The following is a 20948-nucleotide window of genomic DNA, read 5'->3' as shown; positions in this document are numbered from 1 at the left end:
ACACACACACACACATGCATCCAGTAACTATTGTGAGTCCCTACATATTTGTTCTCTGCAAAGGACACCACATCGTCCTTTTTTCCAACTGAATTTAGGAGTGATGTTCCCTTACTGCTTGTTTCAGCAGGCTTTTTGCCTTCGGTCTGGTCTTCAACAGCGGAATATATGATTGGCAGGATGGAGTTCATGTGACAGACATGAAACCTCTGGAATGTCCTTGTTTTTTTAATTTAAGTTCATAATCCTGCTCCATTGTCCTAAAATTGGGGATCTTACACTGTCTCACCCACTGCAAACACCCCTTAAAGCTGCTTTAACCCAAGTGTTTCAGTCCCATTCCAGTGTGCTGGAGGACAATGAAATGACTATTTGGAAATGAATATGTAGCTGTGTTTTATAGATTGTGTGTCCTGTTTTCCACCAGAATGATGTTGGAGGCCAGAGAGTGCTGGTGAACAAGTGGAGCACCTTCATCAAAGCCAGACTGGTCTGCTCTGTACCAGGGCCCCACGGCATCGACACACACTTTAACCAACTGGGTGAGATACACACAAACCTTTTTTAACAAGGTTACGTATTTGAACCTGAACACATAAAGCAGCATTTCACCTACAAATGCATATGGACACTGTGCAGAAAACACCTCTTCTCTTCAACATATAAAAGGCACAAGAGCATTTATGCACACAGACATACTCAATTGCATTGTCTTCTTATACAAAACAGAGGATGTTTTCCTGCTGAGGACCAAGGATGAGAGGAACCCAGATGTCTATGCAATCTTCAGCACCATTAGGTGAATTACCATGAAGCATCACATGTGTTTCATCTACACATCAACTACTCTGCCTTACTTTATCAGAATTTAATCTAGCTTAGATTTTCTCGAATAAAAAGAGAGGAATTTTATTGTGAAGTTGTGTTTTTCCTTCATTTAAAGGCAGTGTATGACATAAAGTTTCCTACCACTGGGAAGTCAAAATGAGTGTCTTGACTAATAGAGTTGCTAAAGCCTACGTAACTGAATTTATGTGATTTGGGATGTTGCAATATCCCATGGTGGTCAAATGACAGCATTAGAGGCTTCTCCACTGCCACATACTTAGCAACCTAACAACATCCAGTGGTGTGGTGCTGCAGTGATGTAGTTGTGTATTCTAAGATGTGTCAGTACACAATGACATCACTGTTAAGTGTGGCTATGGGTGCACCAGATCACACCCATTAGTAATGCTGGCTGTTCAGCCTGGTTTGTTACACAAGTGATGATAGCTGATTTTGTGACTTCAGTTACTTGAAACTAATAATGTTTTTATTGCTGTTAGACTTTAAAACCTTTATGGATCCAAGTAATTAAATACAGACACTGGTGACTTCATTATTGCCCTCATTTTCAACCACTCAACAAGTTTGTCTTTCTTGCAAATGTAACTGAATCTGTTTGTGAAGATTTTCAGCTGTATATCTCTCCTCCACAGTAATGTGTTCCAGGGTTTTGCCGTGTGTGTTTACCGTATGGCTGACATCAGAGAAGCCTTTAACGGACCCTTCGCTCATAAAGAGGGTCAGGACTACCAGTGGGGGGCCTATGAGGGCAGGGTCCCTTATCCAAGACCAGGCGTGGTGAGTGATTGTTACATAGTACATCACCTCTAACCCTAAATTTACTTAAAGTTTTAGTTGCCCAATCTTAACTGTACCTTAACCACACTGCACTTACCATAACCACACTATTTCCCATAATACTTGCCACTGCTTGGCAACACTATAAGGAAACATAAGATGTCCGACCGATCATACGCTGATGACACACAGGTTTACATTTCTCTATCCTCTTCTCATCTCAGTCCTATTAACAAACTTGTAAACTGTAATTTTCATCTGCCCAGCTGGCCACCTACATTGGTTGAATTTAGGTAGTGACGTCAGGTGACCAAAAGTCAGTTTAACGTAGAATACTGTCAACAGTCGATGTTGATATTTTGTTGGTTTTAAGTTGAGTTACAAAAATCCACCATCTTCCAAACCTCTCATGTCACCGTCATCTTGAGGTAGACTAATGACAGTTAATCGTAAGGTATGGCGGACAAACCCCAGCATCTGCAAAACATCATAATGTTATCGTCCATACAACATAGACCAGTGCCTTTTTGACGTCCTGTGCTAACTGAGTTTGCTTGGAAAAAGTTAGAGGATTTTTACCTCAAACTGATGCTGAAAAACTAGTAAATGCATTTGTTTCAAACATAGCAATTTTTTTGTTCTTGGATAACCAACAGGAAGGCTCAAGCTCATTTTAAAACATGGCGGGAGCAGCAGCAGCAGCAGTGCATGCTAAAGCCTCCGCTATGATCATACCTCTCTGAAAACAGTTTTAACAATATCTGAACCCTTATTAAGGTAGGTTTTATTGCAGGGGTGCCATATTAGAATGCAATAGTTGTAGCTAGGTGTACCTATACACTATCATGCCAGTACTTAAAATCACTTCAGAATCAGTTTAAAATTGGTGGAGCATCCCTTTTTGTCATTGTGGTGACCTCACTGGGAAAAAATCTGTATTATTTCTTGTAACGTGAGAGGAAATCCAGTGGCTTGAACTCATTCATTTTTCTACAGTGATAATGTGGATGTGCTGTGTTTTTCCCAAAACATATTTAGCTAGTGACACAACTGTGTACAAATGCAATCCTTATGAGAGGTTGCTCAGGCTTACTGTCTAAGCTACAATAGAGCAGGAAAAAAAGAATTGCAAGGTGATAAAAACATTAAAAATGAGGCGAAGAAAGTTTCCACATCAGTAAAGTAAACTACTGTATGCGGTAGTGCAGCTGTGGTGACTGTACACAGTGCAGAGCCTTCTCCTGGTTTACATCCTGACTCTCAGCAGAGCTCTGTCATGTTCTCTCAACCACATCACTGTAATTCAGACTTGTTACACACATAAACACACGTGTGTTAGGCAACACACATACACACGCTCACGTCGCCCGTGTAATTCCACCTTATTACCAGAGTGCAGGCGAGCGTATGGAGGCAGAAGGAATATGAATAATGTGAGAACAGAGCAGACACCTCTGTGGTTTCACTCCGCTGACTCTCTGATTAACAGGAATGTCTTGGCCCAAAACTGAGAGTATAGAAGAAAGAGAGAAAGAAAGAGAGGAAAGGAGGAAATGGAGGAAGAGAAGAAACAGGGAGAATGATGACGACGCAAGGCAGGCTGATGAAGAAGCACAGATGGGAAGGAGAGAAGAGTGAGAAGATAGAGGCATATCAGTTGATTCTTGCTTCTTTTCGATTGAAATATTCATCAAAACTCATTTGATGAAAAATGTCTTGCTGTCCTACATAGATGTTTAGCTGGAGTTAAAATATTCACTCTATTCATCTGTAGAACTGTTACAATGACCTAGATTTTTCTGTCTCACTCGCACCAGACAGAACATTTACGTCCTTTTCATTTTCCTGGATTTAAACATCATACTATGTAATATCCATCATCTCTCCTTACTCACCTGTCAAAACTCACCCAGGAATGGAAAATAAAAGTTCAGTTAATATGAGAGAGATTTGGTGGATTCATGCTCCCATGATATTTATTTTGGATCGAACTTTTGTTGCACATTGTTTAAATTTGTGACAGAACTCATTCTGTAATAGAGGAAATGATGGGATAGTCTGGATTGCGGATTTACCAGAGTTTTAATGGTAATCCTACCTGGACTGAGATATGTAATATATTTCTCTGCCTGCCTCTTTCATCCACATGGACATCTAATCATAAAGGCCCCTTGATTGATGGTTTAATATCAGGCTTTTGGGTTGCTACCAGAATGACATTATTTTTTGGTGATCCATACAGTTTTTAATTTACCTGGGTGTTTCTCTTGGATTGATTTCTGACATGAAAACCACTTTTGTAGTTTTAAATCAGCAGTATTATAATATGCTGTCGCATTTAAAATTAGAGCATCATCTGCATATTTTCTGCACCCTGTCTGCCCTGACAGTTAAGATTGGTTTTAAAGTGTCATACTTTACAAGATTATTTTTTAGGGCTTTTCGCCTTTATTACAGGAGCTAGCAAGTGACAGGAAAGGGGAATAAGAACAGGGATGACAAAGGGCCGCAGGCTAGAACTGAACCCGAGCTGCTCCCAGCCTGGGATCAGCAGTTTGTTGTGCATCAAAATTGGTGATTCAGCAGATGTATCAGAATGATAAGTGCAGTAAGCATCTTGTATTTGTTAATGTTGTTTGTCAGCTTGTTACTGGCAGTGGCTGACACAGCGTTAGTGGTTGTGAAACGTACATAATATCTGCAACACTGTCACAGTGTGTCCACATTGGTCAAGTTTAAATCTAAAAAACAAACAAAAAAAACTTTGAAAATCTGCTCTGTGCTGGAGGTTTCAGTTTCCTTTGCTGGTGCTCTGTCGAAGTCCGTTCCCCCGTCGATATGTCTTTACTGCAATAGACAGCAATTGACTTTTGAATTTGTGACATACCTAATCTAGCTTGTCCGGGTAAGTTTGGAACTCAGATTTTAAGGTTGTGCACAGACGTCACCCCCTTTAGACGTGGAATGTGAAAACACCTTTCTAGAGGCAAACTTTGCACAGATTACAGACAAGTTCAAACATTTTAGGGGACAACAGAAGAAAGACATGTTTAAATGGAGGGGGACTTTAGCAATCCTTTCTCCTTTACCTGATTCAGTCAGAACACATTTCAGACCAATTCAGGGATTGTCAACTACCTACTTTGAATTGAGATAGAATATGGGATATCAGTATGGTTCTTAATTAAAAACAGGCTCTTGCTAACTTATTTATGTGAGCTAAGGTTGATACAGAATTGAGGCAAGTAATTTTCCAGGATTTGTACCTCAGCTAATCTCACTCCCCTCTGCTGGGTCCTTTTGTTATAATTGAGCAATTTCCCAAATACAATACAAAAGGGCTGACACAATGCACACTGTGCTTAACACACGTACATGCAAACACACTGGCTGTACATGGTAATAATGGGTGTGAATAGAAGTCTGCCAAATATGCTCACCTCTTCTCTCTCTCATTAATCCTCACTTGGCTCTCAGTTTGAGATTGAAAGCAGTCGACTAGCTGCAGCAAAGTTCAGATGAGTTTGACAAAAGGTTTTGGAGCTGTTCCAGTTTAGGTTTTACGTGCTGTGCAAACAGAGGAGTGGTTTAGTTAGCAGCTGACATATCAAGGATCTGCATTATGAGCTGCACAACTATGAGCTGTGTGGAAATCTTATATAAATTCACGTTGAAAACATAGTCCCTTCAGTTCCAAAAAGAAATTAAAAGAATATAACGTTGATTTGTTTTGTGTGTAAAAATAACAATTACATTGATTTTAGCACAGTTTACCCACAGATTAAGTAAAGTGTGCTTGGAACCCATTTTGAATTATGCACAAACCCTTCTTCTTGTAAAACCTCGTAACTCATGCATTTTTCCAGAAGCATTTGTAGTTAGTAAGTTGCAGAATTGGGTTTCGATTTTCTTACGCATTCCTTACCTGCTGCCATATACAGTGATTGACGCCATTTAGTAAATCATACTCACAGGAATTATACATCAATGGTTTGTGCAGATTTAAGTCCCTGCACAGTTCAGATCCGCCCTCTGAAATTGAATCCAGACCATTACAGGGCTATTGTGTGGATTACTTACTGTTGTGATAAGCAGGAGTTACAATATATCTACCATATGGAAGTATAGTCTGGAATAGCAACATCAGGTAATGAGATTTATACAAATACCAAGTGGTCAGATGACTAACTGCTCTCTAAAGAATCCCGACTGTGCAAGGGACTTGAGCTCAGTTGAATTTCGCCTCAGCTTCAATTTACATTTGACAGATTATGACTTTGACATATGCTTTCATTTTAGTCAGTAACTGCTGCAGTGATATTTCTCTTTACTGATGGGGCTTCTCTTATCTGCATCTCTGTCATCCCAGCCTTCATCAAATGATCACTTGTCAGTTTGTTTGCTTCTCAGGCTCTCAGGTAATTTCAAAGGATTTCAAAGTTTGAGGGAAATTATCATTCGCCACAGAGCAGCTAATCTTGCAGCTCCTTAGTTTATTTCAAAGTCACACTCTTAATTTTATTTTTCTTTATTTGTGTTCTTTGGCCAAATAAGGCCAGATTGGAATCTTGTGAATCGAGACAGAAGCTCTGTGAAGACAAAGTCCGCCTCTCTCTCTCAGTTGCTGCGGTCACCAATCTTAAATGCGCAAAACTGCAAAACATTGGCTTCTTTGCAAAGAATTGCTGATCAGAATGAGCAAACCCAAAGGCCACATGGTTCGCATACATGCTTTCACTTGGACCGTGTTCAACCCTCCTAATTATCTGAGTAATACATATCTCAGCCAAGTGCCAGCACATTCTTTTTCTCATTACTACAATGACACAAATGGAAGGAGTTTAAACTAACAACAAACTCTGCTTCTATAAAGCTGCTTCCAAACACATAACTTTACAACTGTGGTTTTGAACTTTCATCCAACATTTTCAGGCACAATAAAACTGCTAATGAGGGTTCTTTGAGAAGACTTTAAAACCATAATTAGGCTACAATTCTTCTGGAAATCACACCTCCAGTGGTGGTAAATGGTGGGAATGTAGAGTCGTGCTGGAAAAATGCCAGAATTTTGCTTTCTCTTTCTGCCTATGTTTGTCTACCCCTGCCTCTAGCCATTCTTCCAGTGTAGCATCAGCAGTTAACCAGCCAAGGATTTTACTGAAATTGTTCGTTTTAGATAATCCATCTCCCCTTTCCTTTGTTTCTCCACATCTTTCTCCACATCCACCTCTCCAGTGCCCAAGTAAAATTACCAACCAGCCGGGCAGAGAGTTTGGCAGCACAAAAGACTTCCCTGATTCAGTGCTGCAGTTTGCACGCAGCCACCCATTGATGTGGCGTCCGGTGTATCCTGCCCTGCGTCAACCTGTGCTTGTAAAGGCCAACATTCCTTACAAGCTAAAACAAATCGTGGTGGACCGGGTCGAGGCAGAGGATGGGCAGTATGATGTCATGTTCATCGGCACAGGTAATAGTAGTATGAATGTTATTGATTGAGCCCTGTGGGGAAATTGGATTATTGTGGCAGAGAGGAATTTGCAATAACATGCAGACATTCTGTTCCTGTTCTATGACCTTGTCACTTACAGTAGGTGTTTGTGTCTTTCAGACGTTGGCACAGTATTGAAGGTCATTGCCCTGCACACTGGAAACAGCCTGGAGACAGAGGAGGTCACACTGGAGGAGCTACAAGTCTTCAAAGTAAGATTTACTCCCTCAGGTGTCTTTTTCTTCCCCAGTCATTGTTTTTTAGGCCATATTGAAGAAGCGGCCGTTCATCATTATAGATAACATTTCTGTCCCTTCATCCCTCTTTGAAGTTGACAGATAAGGGACCACATATATGTCTTCAAAGAAAACCTGTTTAAACCTTATCACACCTCAAACCTTTTTCCCTTCTCTATCTAAAAGAATAATTCTGCTCTGCAACTTGTCACCTTTCTACTTGTAAGCCTTTTCACACATTGTGAAATAAATCAGGTCAATTCTTTTTATTATTGCAGGTGCCAACTCCAGTTACATCAATGGACATATCCGTGAAAAGGGTACGTTAATGTGGCTGTAATTACAAACCTCATTCTCTCAAACTTTAATTCTCACTGCTATTAAACAACTGTTTGAGCAACATTTTACCTCATGCTCTTCTCTCTCCTCTCATGATTTCAAACAGCAAGCCCTGTATGTGGGATCGCCAGCAGGTGTTGCGCAGGTGAAGCTGCATCGCTGTGAGACGTATGGGAAAGCCTGTGCTGAGTGCTGCTTGGCCAGAGACCCTTACTGTGCCTGGGATGGATCCCTCTGTGCGCGGTACATGCCAAACAGCAAACGGCGTTACCGCAGACAGGACATCAGGCATGGCAACCCTGTGCTGCAGTGTGTGGATCAGAACTTGAATGGTAAGAGCAACGACCTACTTAAAACCTTCATTTGAGTCCTCTTTGTCCATTACGCAGGACGATTTCCTGGTTGGGTGACTTCCTGGACAGCACCCGGCCAAGTGATAATTCCTCATAAAACCTCAACTTTTTTTTTTTTTTTTAACTTTAGTTTTTGTGCGTCTTAAAACAGACAAGATATAACAATATAATTAGTGAGCTTAAGAGTTGCTGATTGCCAATCTTGTTACCAGTAGACAGAGCCAGGCTAGCCATTTCCCCCTTCTTCCAGTCTTTATGCTAAACTAAGCTAAGCATCTGCTAACTGTAGCTTTATATTAACCAAATATACTGTATGACAGTGGTAGCAATCTTCTCATCTAAGAAAGTGAATGAGCATATTTCCCAAAATACTGAACCATACCTTTAACATTATAGAACAATGTAAAGATACAAGTGGTCAAACTGTTTCAGAGGGTGGTTGTTGTATTGCTGGAAGATCTAGGTTAGGATGCTCCATCTGCTTTACCATTTAGAAATGGGAAATAAAATTGAGAAATGAAAAGGGAAGCTTATTATCACCATAAATAGGAGATTCAAGTAAACAAATATTTGCCATAGTACATGACACTCCTCCTAGACTACTATATCACAACTGTTGCACATTTTTTCATAGGTTTTAACAATTGCTTATTGTTCTGGTTTTTGCTCATGTTCTAAATATTATTTTATCTGTCAGCAAAGTTTTACAAAATCTTCCCAGGACACTGTGGGTGAGCATTACTTCTTGTATGGTCTAGACCAAGGCAGTTCTCTCCTCAAACTCTAAACTATTTAGCTGTGGATAGGAATAAGTGCCGGTGAGACCCCACTCTTGTGTATACTGTCTGTGTGTCTGTAAACACCTGAGGTCCAGGGAAGGATGCTGCTGGACATGTGCCAACCTGTGTTTGAATGAAGACTGTTTGTACAGTATGTGTTAGTGTCTGTAAGGGTCAGTGTAAGTCTCCATGCCTCTTTCTCAGGATGAAAGACAAAGAGTGTTTATGTGAGAAGTTAGATTTGTACAAGTCTAGCAGTTTATCCAAGCTGTGTGAGACAGATGTTGTACAGTATATTAGACAGAAAATACATGTTAACTCCTCAGCAACACATGTCTGTTTACACACCACACATTCAGTGCATGCAGAACACAACCTTACTCATTTCACACCAGATTGTACATGTTGCTGGGCTTTGTAAGACATTTCGATTTTTGCCATCATTGATCTTTAAGAACCTCATTAAGAGGACGAGAAGACCAAACGAAAGATATGGTCTGTGTGTGTGTGTGTGTGTGTGTGTGTGTGTGTGTGTGTGTGTGTGTGTGTGTGTGTGGTCCTCACAAGTGACCAAAAAAACAGTGGATCCCACAACTGTTAAAAACAAGTATGTGTGACAGAGAGCGAGAGCTGAAAGATTGACAAGCTCAAACTTAGGTTATCTAAAGCCATCAGCGATCATATGAAAAAGATCAAGTAAAGATAAAGTAGATGAAAGTAAAGATAAAGTAGATGTGGGTGTGAGGGCAAGAAACAGTGTGAAGACAGAATAAAAGGAGAAAAAGGAGGCTGTAGAGAGGGAGAAGAAAGGATGTGTTGTGGATGTGTTTGCTCACCTGAGTGTAGGTGTGGTGCTGAGTTGATAAATATACCTCCCTTAAGGCCTTTGGATGAGCCCCTGTTCTACAAGGTCTCTTTGTGCCAAGGTGTCAAGTTGTTGTTAAGTAGAACTCCCGGAGGCATGTGTTTTCTTTGCTAAGACTAAAATATCATCTTAACTTCGGGCGTTTGCTATTTGTCAGTGATTTCTCAATGTGTGCTTACATGACGTGAACTTTTACAAAGTACATGCAAAGATACTGCTTAGTGTACTAACTGTGTCTTCAAATCACCATGATATGAGGCTGACATCATTTGTATTTTCTGAGATTTGCAGCTCAAATTGCATTTTTTCTTGTGTACAGTAGGTAATGATCGGACTTGTCTGACATAGCTTGAAAAATAAGCTTATTTGACTTCTTGCCAGGAGTTAGATGAAGAGACTGATACCATGTCATGTCATGTCTGTACACTTAATATGAAGGTAAAGCCAGCAGCCATTTAGCGTAGCATAGCAGAAATAGGATAGTAATAGCATAGCCTGGCACTGTCTAATGGTAAAAATATCTGCCTTCCAGCACCTTTTAAGACTGACTAATTAGCCCATTATTTGTTTCTTGTTTAATCCATATAAAACCCAAAGTGTTAAGACAAGTTACAGTTGTATGTATGTACATATATATATATATACAGTGGTGTGAAAAAGTGTTTGCCCCCTTCCTGATTTCTTACTTTTTTGCATGTTTTCCGCACTTAAATGTTTCAGATCATCAAACAAATTTAAACATTAGTCAAAGATAACACAAGTAAACACAAAATGCAGTTTTTAAATGAAGGGTTTTATTAATGAGGAAGAAAAAAATCCAAAGCTACATGGCCCTGTGTGAAAAAGTGTTTGCCCCCTAAACCTAATAACTGGTTGGGCCACCCTTAGCAGCAACTACTGCAATCAAGCGTTTGCGATAACTTGCAATGAGTCTTTTACAACGCTGTGGAGGAATTTTGGCCCACTCATCTTTGCAGAATTGTTGTAATTCAGCCACATTGGAGGGTTTTCGAGCATGAACCGCCTTTTTAAGGTCATGCCACAGCATCTCAATAGGATTCAGGTCAGGACTTTGACTAGGCCACTCCAAAGTCTTCATTTTGTTTTTCTTCAGCCATTCAGAGGTGGACTTGCTGGTGTGTTTTGGATCATTGTCCTGCTGTAGAACCCAAGTTCGCTTCAGCTTGAGGTCACGAACAGATGGCCGGACATTCTCCTTCAGGATTTTTTGGTAGACAGCAGAATTCATGCTTCCATTTATCACAGCAAGTCTTCCAGGTCCTGAAGCAGCAAAACAGCCCCAGACCATCACACTGCCACCACCATATTTTACTGTTGGTATGATGTTCTGTTTCTGAAATGCGGTGTTACTTTTACGCCAGATGTAATGGGACACAGACCTTCCAAAAAGTTCAACTTTTGTCTCGTCAGTCCACAGAATATTTTCCCAAAAGTCTTGGGGATCATCAAGATGTTTTCTGGCAAAAATGAGACGAGCCTTAATGTTCTTTTTGCTTAGCAGTGGTTTTCGTCTTGGAACTCTGCCATGCAGGCCATTTTTGCCCAGTCTCTTTCTTATGGTGGAGTCATGAACACTGACCTTAACTGAGGCAAGTGATGCCTGCAGTTCTTTAGATGTTGTTGTGGGGTCTTTTGTCACCTCTTGGATGAGTCGTCGCTGCGCTCTTGGGGTAATTTTGGTCGGCCGGCCACTCCTGGGAAAGTTCACCACTGTTCCGTGTTTTCGCCATTTGTGGATAATGGCTCTCACTGTGGTTCGCTGGAGTCCCAAAGCTTTAGAAATGGCTTTATAACCTTTTCCAGACTGATAGATTTCAATTACTTTTTTTCTCATTTGTTCCTGAATTTCTTTGGATCTCGGCATGATGTCTGTAGCTTTTGAGGATCTTTTGGTCTACTTCACTTTGTCAGGTAGGTCCTATTTAAGTGATTTCTAGATTGGGAACAGGTGTGCAGTAATCAGGCCTGGGTGTGGCTACAGAAATTGAACTCAGGTGTGATCAACCACAGTTATGTTTTAACAGGAGCTGGGGGGCAAACACTTTTTCACACAGGGCCATGTAGCTTTGGATTTTTTTCTTCCTCATTAATAAAACCCTTCATTTAAAAACTGCATTTTGTGTTTACTTGTGTTATCTTTGACTAATGTTTAAATTTGTTTGATGATCTGAAACATTTAAGTGTGGAAAACATGCAAAAAAGTAAGAAATCAGGAAGGGGGCAAACACTTTTTTACACCACTGTATATATATATATATATGTCTTGGCTTGGAGCAGTGACTTCCTGGTAGGTGTATTTTGTTACCTTTGGACAGAGCCTGACTAGCTGTTTCCATCTGTTTCCAGTCTTTATGCCAAGCTAAGATTTCTGTTACTGAATCTTCAATGAACTGAGATTGGTATTGATCTTTCTATCCAACTCTTGGCAAGAAAGCAAATAGGTTTATGTCCTGAAATTTTAAACACCTCATTGATATTGTTTTGTCAGATACCTGATTTGACTGGCTTTTACCTTCAGTTTTGTTGACAGTGTCTTCACTGCTTGAGTCAGTTAGATGTGTGGAATTGTCTCATATACATATGGCTTAATGTGTTGCTCAAGAGGACTTCAGTTTACTTGGCAAATGCTGTTATACTGTACATTTGACGCACAAAGTAGGTGTCTGTAGAGGGTATTTAGTCCGTTACTAGACTGACAATTCAATCATTTTACAATCTTTCAAATGATCTCTCTCTCAACCAGAAGACCTTGATGTGACAGAAGACAGGGTTGTGTACGGGACCGAGAACAACAGCACCTTCCTTGAGTGTGTTCCTCGCTCTCCACAAGCTACTGTTACCTGGCTGGTCCAACGTGATGACCGCAAGGAAGAGGTAAGATAAGTGTAGCTATCAGAACAAAATCATTATTGTAATGATGAAATGCCAACCTGTGCTATATGATAGGAAGGAGGTGGGGAAGCTTTGGGAGACAAATGAGAAGATGAATGAAACTTCTGGCCGGCAATGGCCAAAGTAACGGCCTTTAACTGCCTTTAAAAGTGAGATTTGTATGTGAATTTGGCACGTGGTTGAAACATTTGACAGCCATTTGGCATGTGGTTTCATTTAAGCAGTTATATTTCAAAGGAAAATGCACAACCACTCTTTCTCTTGGATAAACAGTGAATTCAAACCTTGACCACATGCCACTGAAAGCTGAAGTGTCACTCAATGTCTACTTGCCACTGAGATTTAAACACAGCATTACAAAGTTCTTTTAAAACTACGTAGAAAATTATGTCACACTGCGTTTGCCCACACCCACAGTAATCATTCATTTGTTCGAGGGTATGTTTCTCCAAGCTTAATCGAGTGTCTCGGTCAGCCATGAGAGTATTAAGGCATTACCACCCCTCTCCATTTCCTTGCAAATAAACATTTGGCTGCCACTCCAGCTGACAAGGCTGCCATGTTTGTGTTGGCACAGAGGGATAGAATCTGAAGAGGGGAAGGAAAGAGGTAAATAGAGAAAAGAGAAGTATAAATGAACAGATGAGAGACTTGGGCTGAAGCTACATAAGGAAAGAAAGAGAGAGTGAGAGAAAGAGTGAAAACTAACAGTGACTGGATTTCATGCAGCATTCTTGCTCTTGCAATTCAAGCTGAGAAAACAGTACAATGAGTCCCATTCGCCCCCTTTCTTTTCTCATGCTGTGAAGTGGATTACATGCTAGTTGCCCAATCATTCCTGATTTCTTTATAGCTTGTTTGCAGCTGCCAGATGAATGGGCTGAAAGCAACACATTGAAAGCACAGTTGTCACAGGGATTTCTCTAACAAAGATGTCTACCATCATAAGAATTTCGAAGATGAAGATGCTTTAGTCCCATGAAATCTAGTAGCTTTAGAAATCTATCTTTTGCCCTGCTGTCTTGTTTATTCATTTAAATCTTTACATTTTTGTCAAAAGGTTTTGAAACTTTTATATACACTAAAGGCAAATATTTGTGACATCCACAGATTCATGGTGAAAGCATCAAAGTTCAATTGATTTTATTTGAATTTTAAAAATAACAAACTTTGCTCCCAACTTTGCATGCAAAGCATAACAGATCTAGAATCCATGCTGCTGTAAGGTCCGAAATATATTTGTTTCCCAAATGTTTCTTTTGCACCTCATTGCAGCGATGTGATTACATAATTGCAATAAAATCTCAAACAAAACTGTGCTGATTTTTCAGTAAAATTCAAGTGAATATCTGTGATTCTTTAGTATGTTAACAGTATGTTGTTTTCTCTTGCATATAATTTGTAAATAGGAACATATTCTTCCTCTGCCTCACTCAGGTAAAGCTGGATGAACGCGTGATGTCCACTGAGCAGGGCCTCCTGTTTCGTCGTCTCTTCCGCCAGGACGAAGGCATGTACATCTGCCGCTCCCGAGAGCATGGCTTCACGCAGACCCTGGCCCGCCTCACCCTCGAAGTCCTCCAGGGGGAGACTGTGGACGAGCTCATGGCACGCGACAATGCTGGCCTCTCTGACTCGTTCAAAGACCGCTCCACAGGAAGCTACAGGGCCTGGATGCCTTGTAGCGCATACAGCAGGGCAGGCTCATCAAGCCAAATTGGTCAGTCCCGTACATGGTTCAAGGATATCATGCAGCTGATTGGGCCGTCAAACCTGCCACACGTGGAGGAGTACTGCGAGAGGATGTGGTGCAATGACAAGCTGAGGAGGAAACACAAGAGCATGCTGGAAAAATACCGCCAAGCACAGGAGAGTGCCAGAAAGGCACGTAGCAAGAGCTCTGGAGAACGTAACCGGACGCCGAGGGACCTCAGCGCTTTGGAGGAGTAACAGCGAGAAAGTGAGCAGGGGGAAAGGAAGAGAAAAGGGACAAAGATTGCAGTACAGGACAAGATGAATTGGGCAGCAAAAAGGGTCAGGACCAGAATCAACTCCTAATAGTTGAAACTTTGGCGCTTGGGTTTGTAAGAATGGGGTAGATCAGAACAGAGCATCTGCTTTGGCCATTAAACCTAACAGAATGGATTTTGTGAAATCAGTGTATGTGTAGGTCAGGTGCTAGGGTTTGGTTCTGGACATGGCCCAAAAAACACAGAAGTGTTTGGCTGTCTGTAAAGACGGCACAAAAAAAGACTGCTACTGAACTGAAAAGGCTGTTGCTAAAAAGAGGAGACGAAACACTTTGAGGATGCTTTTTAAAAATCTTGATTAACAAGGACTCCTCCTGCTCCCACACTTGTATACTTTTACGGTTAAAAACGCCTGACACTGCTTCCATTTCATCAAGTCATATAAAACCTTTACAAACCTCAGACTTAAAGAAGGTATGTGTGCCTGTGGACTGACTCTGTAATGAACAGTTTGGGTTGGCTTTTGGCAGATTGGAGCTTCAGAAGAGAGGAACATCACATTTACATACTTTGCATCTTTGGACTACAAAATAGCAGGTTTGTCAAGTGTAGCTCACATACATTTACTTTCACTGGATTCATCTTCTTCTCACTTGATATTTAATGGTCCAAGTTTCTTGCCTTGCTCTGCACTTAGCTTTTTTTTTTAAAAAAATGAAATATTTATGCATGACTTCAGCTCAAGACATAACTGAGTTTGCAGTGTATTTATAGGAGGCATATGCAACTAATTCACCCAGGCTTAGAGACCTACCATGTCTGATCTTGCCACTGTACGTACACACACACACACACACACACACACACACACACGCTTAAATAAACTGAAATCCCACTCACCCATAACACTGAATGCATAAGCTCAACTAGCCCAAACTGGAAGCTACCATGGGACGACTGTTGATGGTTCAACAGATTAAAGGCACATTGCTTTATTTTTACTGCTGTGGGTTGAACTTTCCATTAAACACCAGCTACAGATCAACATTCCCCCCTCACTGACCCTTGAAGGGATCTTTCAAAGCGGCTTAATGTCTTGTGTTTCATGTTCTTGGGCACATACTGTAAGGAAGAACCCTTTAGCAGATCCGAATCACAGGGTGGATACACAAATCATTTTTCACTCTTTTGTTAAATTTGCAATATACGATATTCACTTTGAACATTACAAGCAAGCATGAAGGTGGCTAAGATGAGATGGTGATGGCTAGCAGTGCAGTTCTAACAACAGTGCTGAAAGAGTTAACAGTGATAATGGGGGTTAGATTACAATCACCGGGTGACCTGGGGGGGAACTGGAGGGTGGGTGTATCACTTTACTGCCATTCCGCCACTGTGAGTTGGGGGCGGCGTTATTAGGGGTGCTAACAGTGCTAACAACGGCAACAGGGCTGAATGAGCTAACAGTTGAGCTAACACCGATATGAACAAGTTCGAAGAAAAGGGGGGCTGGAGGGACTCACATGCATATGCAGCTGGATCGGTACCACAACAAAGAACAGAGAAACCCAGATCACAACACACACAGAGGGAGTGTGCCTTCATTATCTGCTCAGGATGCCATTTCTCCACTGTATCTTTACATGGCAAACAAGTGTTTGCTGCTATGTTCTGAATGTCGTATATTGCGCGTTCGGCAATAGGGCATTTGGCCTCTGTCGTTTTTTTGCTGTGCATTTAGTAGTCAAAACCCATCCATTAAAAAGAGAAATTACATAACCTGACCTCTCTGACATAGCCTCACCTCACACTAAACTCATTTTCCCACAGTTCCTCTGTGTGCTGTCGCTCTCTACTGACAATAGAGGGAACAATAGAAGGGGTCAGCTGTAATGGCCGACTCCTCCTATGCTTTCTGCTTTGTAAACACCAGTTTTAAGACGGTTCATAGTTTGAACACGATAATCCACATTGTATTGTCTTCAAGGTTTGTTGTTAAAATATAACTTTTATGGAAAATGAATCCAAAAAAGGTTTTCCTTCCACAGATGACAGCTGGAAAAGAGAACAGAGGGTTGAACTGATTAATGGGACAGAAAAACACAGATAAAGAGACAGGGCAGATTAATAAAAGACTGGCCTTGAATGGGGTGAGATGTGAGCTTTATAAGCTAAAGTCAAATTTGGCTTCGGAAAGAAATAAAGAGTGGAGGTCAGGGAAAGCAGGCGGCAGGCGAGGAGAACGAATGCCAAGCTTCAGTTTCAGTGAGGTCAGTGTGGATGGGCATGACAGAGCTTCAGTAATATAAGCTATCAACAATAATCAAACTGAAGCAGAGGGAAAATGTAAATACAATTGTGTAAAATGATTTTCTTATTGAAATGAGTTTTAAGAGTTTCTCTAAACCATATCATCCATATGTAACAATTAACTTACATTAATGAAGGCTTTTGAGTTGCTACTCTAGCAACCTCCTACGGCGCCACCATGGAGGTCCAGGGGAGAGCTGTGTATATGATGGGTTACATGTAGTGCACAAAATAAACAATAAAAAACATGTGCTTATAATGTGCCATAGCTAATAATTGCCAGATGAAATACTTTTACTTATTTCTTGAATCTTGCACCTTTAATCTTTGCCCCTGCACATGTCTGTATATGCCAGATATCCAGGCTGATATTACCGACCTTTGAAGTGTGATAAATTAAATGTTAATCAGGGGGTGAAATCTTCAGTTTCCAATTATGAACTGTACAAAAGTTACCCATACTTATTGGATTCATTTGAAGACAGCTACACACATGTAGTCACAATCAGCTGTTCACAAATTGCCTTTTGTTGCCAAAGAACTGAGGACCTCCAATATGGCTGCCAGAAGGTGAAACCCCTGTGACATGTGTACATATGGAAGATGGTATCGATATTGTGGGAGCCCTCTCGTTTAAAATTAGCCAGGAAACAACATTAACACCAGTGACCTTTTTGTAACCTTAATGGCGTGTGAATGACCTCTGAGAGGGGAAAGAAAAAGAGAGAGGAAAGGAGACATTAAAAGAATGAGGTACTATGAGCATCTTGTGAAGTCTGTATTTACAGTTTATTTAAAAAAAGAAAATCCTAATCCCTATTAATTAAAACCATTTTCTCCCCAGTTCATTAGTATGAAATGAGTATTCCAGTTTGTACAGCACACTTAAGCACACATTTTACTTTGGCAAGGTTTATTTTCTCGGTTTGAGGACTGTGAGACTGGCTATTAGACTCCACTTATAGTGTTTTCTTTAACAATATTGCTCCTGATGTGTATCTAAATGGAAGGAAAATGATAGAGTGACGGGAAGATGGTGTGATGACACAAAGAGACGGTTTACTAGGCAGGGTAAAACTTAATATATCTAGAAAATAACCCTCCTCAAAAGTTACTTTTCTCAAAAAATGGTCACCTAATTTTATATTTTAGTCTTGTCATATTTTTGTGAACAGCTAAAAAGTTACTTTGTCTGGACTGAAGTTTTTGTTGTTGCTGTGCTTCTGTAAGCCCACATCATGACCCTGCATTACTGTCATCAGAAAATATGAAATAAGATATAACTTTTGTAAATATGATTGTAAACTTACAGTGTGTAAAACTGTCTGAATATACAAGTTTCCATTTTATGGCATCTGTCATAATGGAACTACCAAAATAAATGCAGACACCTTTTTCCCAGGACAGTGTTTTAAGACTTAAAATGACACAAAAAGTAGTACTTCAGGATGATATTGGTAATTTATGCATTTTTGCAAATATGTAATTTTTAGTCGCTGACAAAAATGTGGCATTACTGAATAAATGTTAGTTATTTGTGCATGTGCAAAACACACATTGTAAAGCCTTCAAATGCATTTCAGTTGTTGTACTGTTGCACAAAGTTTGTAGTAGTATCGCATCTCACTTTTATATAGTGTTAAGATGTCTGCTCTTTAGCTAGTTCAGTGCAGTTTGTCAGTTCTTCTTCACTTTTATCTAAAACACATGTTGAATTTGCATCAGTCCTGCTTTAATGTCCAACTGTAGTGTTTTACAGTATTTATAAAAGAAAACCTGATGGGTTTATAATAAGACAAAGACTCAAACATTCATCAGTGTGATCAATGCATTGTGATTACTTTTGTAAAACTGAGACATGGTTTCGCTCCAGTCACACACTACACCATGTGATTAGCTGCTCCTTCTGATTGGAGGTGCACTGATTCATAAAAGCCTGCACATGCTCTGACCACCACAGCTACTTTATATCAAGCAGACAAAGAGGTTCAGACTGTGGAAGTCGACACTGCAGTAAACAGTCAAGACATCTATCTACTCAGGATCTTGGCACTCACGAGCTTGGAAGGTCAGCAGTCCAACAAGCACACATAGCCATCATGAATTTGCAGAGTTCAGCAAGCAAGCAAGTTTCCCTGAACATGCAGACATCAACACTCCCAATGTAGAATTTAGGCTATAAGTGTAAAAGCAGCTTCTGATTAACAATGAACATTAACTTTGTGACCTGTCCCTTTATTGTACTGTAAAACTGTGCTGGTTGTGGGGCCTCTGACAGAGCCTAATTTAAAGCATATTTATGTTTTATTTAAGTGTCTTTCTACCATGCATGCTATGTACTTGTATGCTATTTAACAGCATTAAAAGTGGATTTTCTAACATAAAGGAGGTGATCTGAGTCTGTGTTTTGAAGAATTTGACTTAGTCTGGGGGGGGAGGGGGGAGTCTATTTGGTGTTTTGGCAGGACATGACTAAGGGCCCAGGTGACATAAACAGAGACAAACAGCTGTGCCCTGAAATGAGCCACTTTTATAAACTATAGCTTTTACTGCACTGAAGCCAAGACATGCTCTGTTTAATACTGAATCAACAACATGCAGACTGCACACCTGCAGCAAGGCTGTTTGGCATGGCAGGGTTAAAGAGACTGGCTTTATATCCCATGTCTGCTTTCATTTATTATTTCAATTTGTGTGTGTGTTTTGTGTCTTTCTAAAAATGCAAGGGCCAAAATGCTCTTGGCTGAAAAGCTTGATGAAAAAAAAAAGCAATTTTCTTTGGCTTTTAAAGGTTATTTTAATGTTAAGGCTTGGGTAAGGATTGCTCTCAGGGTAACCCTACATGCTAGGTTTAGGGTAACCCAACCTGCCGGCAATGGTGGTCCCCATACTGTATGTAAAACAACAAAATGTGTATCAGTGCAAAAGTTCTTGTACTTCTGCTCTGTGTGCGCACACACTCTCAAAAGTATTATTAGCAGGAGGACATGTGCGTGTGTGTGATTGCAGATTTACAGACCCAGTGCTGGCCCATTACGTTACCCAGTTACTGCGTCTGGCCATGCATGTGATTGGAGGGTAATTGGGCAGTAAACATCTGTGGAAATGTGCAGTAACAATGGCTGCTTGTCGCTTCAGCAAACAGATCATCTCATAAAAACCAAACCTGCAACCGAACCCACTAAACGACTTCACACCCTGACAATTACCACGGCCCAATAAGCACACGCACAAATGTACACAATGAATGAGCACACATGCTTTGCACACACAGATGTGCGTGCATAAAGACCCACAAACACACACATGGCCCTGTAAAAACTTAAGAGTGCCAATTCTGATGTCAGTCTCCGCTGCATAAAAGGAATTAAAGCAGCCCGGTGTTTATGTTGTCCCACGGTGTGGGTCCACCCTCAAGAAACCAATTGAGCCTGGATAAAGTGAGGGGGAAACAACTTATTTTAACTTTAAAGTTATATTCTAAAGTAAGACTTTATGGGGTAAAGTCTACTTTCTCACTGCATTTCAAACAGTTGAAACAAGTTGAATTACACTGGAAATGAAAGTGAAATTATCGCACATGGTGAAGAAGTTCTCACTTTTAAAGAATGAGGATTTATTAAGGCTACTGATGAATCAACAAAAACACACAAACTATGAAACTAATGAAAGGTTAAACATTTTCAGTGCATCATGAGGTCAATTGTTGCTTTTTTTCCAAATTAAAACATTATGGACACATTTTGTCTAAAAATGTACAGCATCCCATGACACCAAGTGATATATTTTATTGACTTATTCTTTTTTTTTATCTACTTTTTGAGTTAGAACAGCTTTAAAGAAGTGTGATTTTCTTTTCCTGGTTGCATAGCTGGCAGCCAGTGGAGACAGGTGTTAGAGTGTTGGCTGATTAGACTGCTCAACTTTATGTTTTTGGTTTGTTTTTTTTGGCACTGTATTCTTCCTAGCTTCCTCTTGGATGCATGCATCTTATCTTCTGGCACCTGGTCACTAAAGCACCAACCTGGCCTGCACAGCTAAACTGTGTTAACTGGGGGTAATGGAGGGT

General features: G+C 40.4%; 1 protein-coding gene across 2 annotated transcripts in view; it reads left to right on the top strand.

Annotated features, from left to right (window-relative positions):
• sema3bl (sema domain, immunoglobulin domain (Ig), short basic domain, secreted, (semaphorin) 3bl) overlaps positions 1-19264 on the top strand; it is a 79354-nt gene extending 60090 nt beyond the window's left edge. Inside the window, exons 8-16 of one of the 2 annotated variants that reach the window (XM_050065217.1) lie at positions 428-542; positions 730-799; positions 1482-1626; positions 6862-7093; positions 7235-7326; positions 7629-7670; positions 7796-8021; positions 12454-12581; positions 14037-19264. In XM_050065217.1, coding sequence (XP_049921174.1) covers positions 428-542; positions 730-799; positions 1482-1626; positions 6862-7093; positions 7235-7326; positions 7629-7670; positions 7796-8021; positions 12454-12581; positions 14037-14549 — 1563 coding nt within the window. In that variant the 3' untranslated portion in view covers positions 14550-19264. Of the gene's footprint in view, positions 1-427; positions 543-729; positions 800-1481; positions 1627-6861; positions 7094-7234; positions 7327-7628; positions 7671-7795; positions 8022-12450; positions 12582-14036 lie in introns of both variants that reach the window. The other variant, XM_050065216.1, reaches the window with a different exon arrangement.
• Positions 19265-20948: the final 1684 nt, after the last annotated feature.

This window comes from Epinephelus moara, chromosome 16 (genome assembly GCF_006386435.1).
Source record: "Epinephelus moara isolate mb chromosome 16, YSFRI_EMoa_1.0, whole genome shotgun sequence".
NCBI classification, from domain to species: domain Eukaryota; kingdom Metazoa; phylum Chordata; class Actinopteri; order Perciformes; family Serranidae; genus Epinephelus; species Epinephelus moara.
The sequence above is the reverse complement of the archived record's forward strand: the minus strand, read 5'-3'. Positions and strand labels throughout refer to the sequence as shown.